Source organism: Brassica oleracea, unplaced genomic scaffold (assembly GCF_000695525.1).
Source record: "Brassica oleracea var. oleracea cultivar TO1000 unplaced genomic scaffold, BOL UnpScaffold00534, whole genome shotgun sequence".
In the NCBI taxonomy this organism is placed as follows: domain Eukaryota; kingdom Viridiplantae; phylum Streptophyta; class Magnoliopsida; order Brassicales; family Brassicaceae; genus Brassica; species Brassica oleracea.
The window spans coordinates 106,470-116,098 of record NW_013617419.1 but is presented as its reverse complement, the minus strand read 5'-3'; the positions used below and the strand labels follow the sequence as shown (position 1 = coordinate 116,098).

Below are 9,629 nucleotides of genomic sequence, written 5' to 3'. Positions count from 1 at the left end.
AGTAGGCACAAATGTTCAGTTGAAAAAAATTCTAAACTGTATTTATGCATCAAACTTATCATCCGTAACATAATAATATGCTTTTTCTGTGCTAGGAACCGTTTGTAAATAAATGTCTCGGATGGATATGACTGCTGAGTTTGTTGGTTTTGACAGTGAAATCACTAAGCTTGCAATGTGTTAGGACAACAATAGCATCTCAGCTGATGGTTAGCTTTACAATTTCGTTGGTTTCTTTTTCCTATTATGTTGGATGAATTATTTTAGCTAACAAATATCGCAACAGAGCACTGACAATAACTCTTAATAGATTTATATATACATTTAGAATTGGAAGTTTGGTGAGAACAGGAACAAGTACTTCCGTCACGCTATTGGACAATTATACGCTATTTCAAGAGAATTGATTTCTTATATTTCCCATAATCAGTAAGATTTTAACTGTTTTGCCTACTTTCCATTCATACCTCATTCTCCATCTAACTTCTCGGTGCTACTATATAATGATCAAGTCATTTTCTGCACAAATAGGCAAGTGGAGATGTTACGTTGGGTGCTTGGTTTATTGGGCTTGGCTATACAAAGTCTGTTGTGACTCTAAAACTTTTACCTCATTTAACACTGATTCTAATTCTTGGGAGAATTGCAGATTGTGAATGAAAGGCACAAGCAGGGAATATGTGTGTAGTTGCGTTTGACTCGACATGTAGCGGTATCTGCAGATCCGCTGATCCCGTTGTGGAGGTTAACATGCAATGTGTTGACCTGGAAATCATTATTTGGAAGCTACATTTCGAAGCCTTTCCTCAACATATAAATAGACCATAGACAGAGTTTGATATTTATAATACTCAGTGATTATGAAGTCTGCAGAAAACAGTCGTTTTGCATGTTCTATATGGAACCAAGAGATATATCTTTTGTATGATGATTGTATTATGATAGCTACTAACATAGGCGATGACTAGAGAAAGAGAAATGAGTAGGAATCTCTTATATGGGTAGCTTTTGTAAACACATTTGGGTTTATTAACAGTTGTGACAAGCAATTATGTTTATAGTAAAGGAAACCTATCGCAGCGTCAATAACAAATGCTCCTGTTTTTTGGTTGTTGGGATTGAAATAGCTAATGGGTTTTCTAAATCAATATAATTGATTTGACTAAAGCTATCTTGGATGACAAAAATAAGGATTGCAAGTTCAAAAAGAAATTAAAATGCAAAAAGTCTGCGCCTTGGCGCGGGTAACGATCCCTAGTTGATTTAATTACAAAGTTTTTATTTTAAAGATTACAGATGGATCCGTATATTTTCTTTGTTGAAAATCAAAAAAAAAAATTATGAACTAATTCTTAAAAATAAAACTATTATTTTATCAGTGATTTATAATATATTGTCAAGTTCCGTAATCAATTAAAATTTTAAATTTAAACATAGCTTTTAGTTTATGAATTCTAAAATATCTGCAATATACCTTGGATTTTGATTTCAGTCATTTGTTCGTAAGAATTCACCAAAAATGATTTGAAATTAATTTTAAATACAAAAAACTTTTAAATCCTTTGAAGTTGAATAACACTGGATTTTAAAAACTGGATTTCAATCATTCATTGAATAACACCATATTTTAAATTAGATTTATAAACACCATATCCAATAACACTAGATTTTAAAATATAATTTAGAATCATCATTCGAAAAACGGTGAATTTTTCTTAGATTTAAAATTTATTAAAATACATAATTGAATAACACCACCTTAAAAATAGTAAATGACACGTGTCACTCACAAAATTTCCAATTAACTTCTGATTTATAGTATAACTAGATGATAACATGCGCGCATGCGCGGAGTGAGTTTTTATAATAATGTTTATTTGTTAATAGTTTTAATATTTTGCAACACTACGATTTTTATCGATTATAATTGACGAATACAAATGTTGGTCTCTTAAATATATCAGTTGTTGAAGATTTAATGTATTACATCGCATTATTATTTTTAAGACTTCATATGCACACAAAAAAAAATCAAGTTTTGCGGCTAACACAAATCACCAAAACCAAATAGGCAACATCGATTGTATAATGACAAGAGTGGATTAGGTTTTCTTTTCTCGATTTGTTTACTATTGACTCTCCATAGGTGAGTTTTTATAATAATGTTGATTTATTAAATAGTTTTAACATTTTGCAACACTACAATCTTTATCGATTATAAATGACGAATACAAATGTTGATCTCTTAAATATATCATTGTTGTTGAAGAGTTAATGTATTGCATCTCATTATTATTTTTAAGACTTCATATGCACAAAAAGAAATTAAGTTTTGCGGCTAACACAAATCACCAAAACCAAATAGACAACATCGATTGTATAATGACAAAAGTGGATTAGGTTTTCTTCTCTCGGTTTGTTTACTATTGACTCTCCATAAGTGCTTTCATTTTCTACTTCTATAAAACTGTGCTCTTGTTTTCGTCTTTGTTTCATTGATATGAGTTAAGTTTCTTTTTTAACTTCTTTTATGAATTCGGTGAATTACATAAGTATCAATTTAAAAAAAAAATGGACATCTGTAAAAATAAGTTTCACTCCAGATACATATTTAAGAATCAAAATTTTGAAAAAAATCACCGACAAACTATATTAACAGGTTAGTGTTAAAATCTAATATATCAAATTGTTATAGAATATAAGTGCATACTTGAAATATAAATGTCTGTCTAGTATATATTCACCAGCTCGGTCTAAAAATCATCTAATTCTATAACAACATAATAAATTACTTATTTCACCAGTTCGGGTAATATCTGAATCCGAACGGGTAATATCCGAACCCGAATGGATATCCGAAGATAACCAAACATAAGTATAATTAACCCTATATTTCTGATTTACTTCTCTTATTTTATTCAAAATATTTATATTAATGATGCTTATTGCTCAAAATTAGATAATATACATATAATTATGGACAAAATCATTTGTTACTCACTTAAAATACATATCAAGCTCTTGTTTCTTGCATTAAAAAAAGTTGCATCTAAAATTTCAAAACAACAACTAAATTAGTGTCTTTCTATTTTTAAAGTTTTATCTCCAAACCTATTAATAGTTTAATCTTTAAAAAAAATTAGAAAGCCAGTTAAGTTGAAATATATTTTAAATACAAAAAACTCAAACAATGGATAATTTTTTTTATTTTTCTTCAAAATTTAAATATCTGAACCCGAACATAAAATACCCGAACCCGACTTGAAATGTAGAAATACCCAAACGAATTCTATACCTTTATATTTAAATACCCCATACGAACCCAAACGTGTATCCGAACGCCCACCCCTACGATATATGATCATTTGTATTGCTTGAACAAAAAAAGTTAGACCATTGATCAAAAAAATTTCAACGTGGGACTTTTACCATTTTTAGTAATTTATAATCGTTTTTAAAAATTCAAAATATAACATATAAGAAAAAATATAATTTTTTTTATTATATGCTTAATGTGATTGTTTAATTTCTTTTAATAGTATAAAATTAAACAAAAAAGAGAGAGGTTAGAAAAATTGTTATCAAATATATATTATTCATAATCATTAATTGTCATATATATGTTAATCATATTAGCTAATTCCGTAAATTTTATTTAAGGAAAAAAAATTCTTTTATACACTACTAATTAATTTGATATTTAGTTTAATAAAAAGTATAGTATACGTTTATATGGACCAACCTATTGTTCTAATAATTCTAAGAATCATTCTCGTGATGACACGTGGCTACGAAAAACATGTTGTAATGTTCCAGGATTAATATATAGGAGATTATATAAAAATATTTAATTTTGACATATATATCAATATAAAAAAATTAAAATATCTGAATAATAAAACGTAATTATAATTATGCATGGTTTGGAGTAATATTATCGATTCTTCTAATAAAAAGGAACATTTCTATATCCTACGATCAAGCAATATTAATCAAGCGTGATTCTGTTTGAATCTAAACTTCCAGTAGATTACAATTTTAAATATTTATTGCCATATATTATTTTAATAAATCCACTTATATTATACAGATTTCGTAAATAGTACCAAATGTTTAAATATGTTTATATTATTATTTATTAAATAAAATCTATTCTATTAAAATTGAAATACTTTTTAGAATTAACCATTTCTTTATTCTATCAATTAGAACTTGTGCCACTGCTAATCTTAACTTCCTAATTTTAGTTCCTATTATTTATAATAAACGATTGGTATTATAAAAATCGTAATAAAAATAAACATTCCTAATTATCTTCCCTACAACCAAGTGCAATTTATTTTAAATCTAACCTTCCTAATTATAATTATGTATGGTTTATGAGCTAGTATAACTATCGATTCATCTAATAAAAAGGAACATTCCTAAATCCTACTATCAAACAATATTAATCAAGTGTGATTCTGTTTAAGTCTAAACTTCCAATTTAGATTACGTTTTTGAATATTATTTTCTATAAATTATTCTAATAAATCCACTTACATTATACAGATTTCATATATAATACCAAATTTTTAAATATTAGTGTACATTACTATTTATTAAATAAAATAAATTTTTATGCTAATGATTTTTTTTATTATACATGTTAGTGCCAAATGTCTCAATATATAAATTACATATACCAAAACATATTTAGCTACAATTGCATTATATAATGGTGACACCAATAAAATATAAAATGGTGAGATGAAAAAAATGTCAACATATAAATAAAGTAAAAATTAACATTTGTGTGGGTGTACAGATTAAATTCTAAAATATCAGTTAACCATAGACCACTTACATTGAGCATGTTGAATCTTTTATTCAACAGTTGAATGCTTTCAGTGAAGCTGTTTAAAAAATAAAAAATAAACTTACGTGGATTGTTTGGTAGTTGAATTTTTTCAACTAGTTGAATGTAAAAAAAAAGGTCCACAACACATATGTGTAATTTAATTATTGGTCATTGAAATAATAACATCTGTGTGGGTGCACGGATTAAATTCTAAAATATCAGTTGACCTTAGACCACTTACATTGAGCATGTTGAATCTTTTATTCAACGGTTAAATGCTTTCGATGAAACTGTTGAAAAAAATAAAAAAATAAATTTACATGAATTGTTTGGTAGTTGAAATGGGTCCACAACACATATGTGTAGTTTAATTATTGGTCATTAAAATAATTAAGTTTTTTTTCACCCTAGTAATTTCATTTCAATTATTTTATAATAGAAGTTAATATATCTTCTACTTATTTTTTATCAAGATTTATTATTTCGTGTGTTCTGTAAATAAAAATTTGTTTCATTTGATTTTGATAAATATTTTTATTTTTATATAATTATTTATTTTTTGTTTTAATATTTTAAACTTTTCCAAAATATTAACTATTAATTATTTAGTTTAATTAAGAAAATAGAAGCTTGGACGATGTCTGATTTCTGAGAAGAACTAGAGGAACCCATAGATGATAGAACAACAACGAATAGAGAGATTCAATGTTTCTGGGTTTTGAGAGAGAATGAGAAGCTAATCCAGAGAACAAGAGCTGGTTGTTTAATCCTCTCCCCGCAACTGCTGACACTCCAACTTGGCACCTCTACTCTTTGGGAAGAAGGCTTACCAGTGGAGCTAGCAGCTCCAGTTATATATATATTTTTTTGAACTACCATTATATTAAAAAGAAGAGAGCTTTAGAAAGGCAATGCAGAGTTTGAGTTTGAGTGATACAAAGCTGATTTAGCCAAAGCGTCAGCTATGGAGTTCAAGCTCCTTGGAATGAAAACAAACATAATTGAGGTAAAAGCAGAGGATAGTGTTTCGATGTCCAAGTTGATTCTGTAGAGCTCGACTGGATGATTCTTCGATATGAGTGCATTAATAAACACCTGATTGTCTGACTTGATGCAAATTTGAGAGAGGTGAAGTGTCCTAGCCTGCAGGAGAGCTTCTTGGACTGCAATGGCTTCATCCATAAGTGGTGAAACCACAAATGCTTCTGTAGATGTTCATTGATGACGCAACCCGGTGTCTGGGTCTGTGTAGAGCCAGCCACAGCCTGCACCCCTACCAGTAGATCTCCATGCCGCAGTAAACACATCAATAGTTCCCACTAACCTTCGAGGGTGTCATTGCCTTGTGATGCTCTGAAGCTGATTCTGTGGAGTGTGGTGCTGTGCTTCTTGCCACTCTCGGGCCAAGCGGATTGCTTTGTTCGCAATGACTCGTGGAGACAGATCCAAGTTTTCGAAGATCAGGGAGTTGCGTGAAGTCCAAATGCTTCAAACAAACCAGGGAAAGAGGGCTACTGATACTCCCGTTGGGGGAAAATTGGTGAGGCTGTTTCCTAGTTTTAGAGCCTGTTCGACGTCCATTGTCACAGATATAAAGAGAGGTGTTGTCGTTGGTAGTAACTCCCAAACTCTCTTGGTGAATCTGCAGTGTAGAAAGATATAATCTGCCGTCTCTACATCTCCACACCGAGCTCCAGTTATATATTGAAAAGTTTGTTATGTCAATATCCCCTAGACTATATTTGCGAAGTGATTTTGCCACATGTCTCTACTCACTATCATCTTCTCTTTCATCCATCTAATCATTCACATATGTTCAACTTTTATATAACAATAGTTTTTTGTGATTAAATATCATCATATTTGAGAAGACGTTTAAGTGAAAACGTTATAATTTGATTGACTCAATGTTTCACAATGGTGACTCTGTTATTTCACAATGGTGACATGAGATTAATCATTAAGCCTTTCTAAATTTGATGACATGGCTAATGCAATGAACTCACGAGATATCTTCTCCTAATATCATGCATTTAATATTTGAATAAACAATCGTTAGAATTTATTAGAAAATATTCAATTTCATAGCTTATCTTGAAAACTAGGTCATTCAGAAACGTAAACTAATTTGCTATACTATATAAATATCATAGCACCCCATTTATCTCACCCATTTGTCTTTTAAATATTTTTAATCGTTCTAATTTAAATTTAACTTATGTAATTTACGCAGGTTTATGATCCAGAAGATGGTAATCAATAAGTAGCTCACAGAGGGGAACACCATTGCTGATAATTTGTTTGGGACGCTTCTTCTCCAATTATTTTGTAATGATTCCTCCTTTGAAGCCTATGAAATCGTTCTTCCTCGTTTCACCTGTTTTCTAGACAGGTAAATCCATTTTTTTCATATTTCAAAGTTGATTTGAAGAATTTATACTTCAACACAATTCGTTTAATATCTAATCTATTAATTTAGGATCATATTTTTATTTTTAACAAGTCATAATAAAACCAATTAAAAAATTAGTTAATATGACATACTTGATTGTTTATATTAATAATAAACTAACTATAAATTTGAATTTATTTTTTAATTATAAAAAAATTTATTAAGAAAGAATCTAACAACATCACGCTTAAAATTTAAATGCTTAAAATTTAAATATTTTTATAAAATAACACATTAATTAATTTAGTAATTAGTAATATAATTTTATTATAAATCAATGTTAATTAAAATTTTATTCTAAAACAAGAAGATAAAAATTCTATACTATTTTTTTATAAATTTTATAATTATATAAAAATAGAAGTGATTTATTTATTAAATATGAAAAAATTATATTAAATAGGTAAATTAACAAAAAAAATTTTCAAATTGATTCATTTAAATAAATTATCACTCATCATTAAAATGAGTTAAAATTAAAAGTGATTTATAATGATGAGTGATAATTAGTAAAGTATATAATATTTTTATACAAAATAATTTTTTAACATAGGTCAATCTTTACTGCTTCTATTTCTCCATGTTTGGTGGTTATGATGTTTGGAAAGAGAGATTAAGGTCAATGATTTTTACTTGGGTCACACTCATTGTACCAATGTCCTTGAATTGAAATCATTGTATTAGTAAAATATAGTAATCACATGTAACACACATAAGAACAAGATAAGTACAAACTTTTAAGTTGATTCCACGATGGTCTGGACAGCACATTCTTAAATTTAACTAATCCAATCTCTTTCCCACGTCTTGACCATGTTCACTTCTCAACGATCATACACGAATGTGCATATATAAGCGCTTTTTGGCAAGGAAATTGCAGAACTAAACAAACAATGGGGAAAGAAAATGAGAAAGTTGTGCTTTTGGATTTCTGGGCAAGTCCTTACGCCATGAGGACGAAGATTGCCTTGAGAGAGAAAGGAGTCGAGTTCGAGACTCAACAAGAAGACTTGTGGAACAAGAGTGAGCTCTTGCTGAAATCAAACCCTGTTCACAAGAAAGTCCCTGTCCTTATCCATGGCGGCAAACCCGTCTCTGAATCTCTCGTTCAGGTTCAGTACATCGACGAGACGTGGACTGATGCTGCTTCTTTCTTGCCCTCTGATCCTCAAGCCAGAGCCAATGCAAGGTTCTGGGCTGATTTCGCCGAGAAAACGGTACTTAACTGCAACATGTTTCAATTTCATTTCCTCTGTTTTGTGCTGCTTGCTTGTGTTTTTCATTATGGTTCAATCCATTATGCAGATATCGTTTGAAGGAGGAAGAAAGATTTGGGGAAACAACAAAGGAGAAGAACAAGAGAAAGGCAAGAAGGTGTTTCTTGACAGCTTGAAGGTTCTTGAAGCTGAGCTTGGAGACAAGCCTTACTTTGGAGGAGAGACATTTGGTTATGTTGACATCGCTCTTGTCCCATTCTACAGTTGGTTCTATTCACTCGAGAAATGTGGTGATTTTTCTGTGGAAGCTGAGTGTCCTAAGATCGTGGCTTGGGGAAAGAGATGTGTTGAACGCGACAGTGTTGCTGCTTCGTTGCCTGAATCTGAGATAGTGTATCAGCAAGTGCTTAAGCTCAGACAGATTTTCGGTGTTGAATAAATGCGAAAATTGCATTCTGAACATCTTTGAATCTTGTCTTTTTAAGTTTCCGTGTTGCAAGTGTTTATTGTTGTTCTTTTGAGAAATAAACTGGCTGTCTTTTTTTTCTGGTTTATGATCCATCTGTTCGATCATAATGTTTTTATCTTTATTAGTTTTTGTGACACCCGTCACCTCCTATCTGGAGGACAACGTGTCACTCCCGACGCGTCATCATACAACAATGTGGCACCCGTCTCCTTCTCACTAAGGACGACGGGCCACCAACAATATCCCGTAATATAAAAGTCCATAAACCCAATTTCACTCACCCAAGCCCAAATAAAAATCCGAAGGAAAAGTCCAGTAGCACCAAGTTCGTCCAAATATCACATAGTTGTTTGTCTCACCTGAAATGGGGAAGAGTGAGGGGTGAGCGACAGGGGAATCGCTCAGTGAGGTATGGGATGCCACCCCGAAGTCCATGAACCCGGACATAGCACTCCGAATAAATATAAATTATTTCTAACACATGTCAAACACAGTACCTAAAGTACCCAAGCAACAAACAATGGTCCTAGCGAGGTGCACACTCGCTGCCCACTAACAGGCCAAAGACATAACACAGCTCGAGATAGTGCTCGGACACTGCCCGTAGACGATTTATCGACACTCCCAGGCTACAGCTCAACCGGTCGACTA

The 9,629-nt window shown here is 30.9% G+C and overlaps 1 protein-coding gene across 1 annotated transcript; it reads left to right on the top strand.

The window, feature by feature from the left end:
- Positions 1 to 8,185: 8,185 nt before the first annotated feature.
- LOC106319657 (glutathione S-transferase U28) lies at positions 8,186 to 9,004 on the top strand. Its single transcript, XM_013758037.1, has 2 exons — positions 8,186 to 8,509; positions 8,598 to 9,004. The coding sequence occupies exons 1-2, from the start codon at positions 8,186 to 8,188 to the stop codon at positions 8,946 to 8,948; spliced, it is 675 nt and encodes a 224-aa protein (XP_013613491.1). The 3' UTR covers positions 8,949 to 9,004.
- Positions 9,005 to 9,629: the final 625 nt, after the last annotated feature.

Coding starts and splice junctions, on each gene's coding strand:
- LOC106319657 (XM_013758037.1), top strand. CDS start 8,186: ATGGGGAAAGAAAATGAGAAAGTTGTGCTTTTGGATTTCTGGGCAAGT. Junction 8,510..8,597: donor CTGATTTCGCCGAGAAAACG/GTACTTAACTGC, acceptor TCCATTATGCAG/ATATCGTTTGAAGGAGGAAG.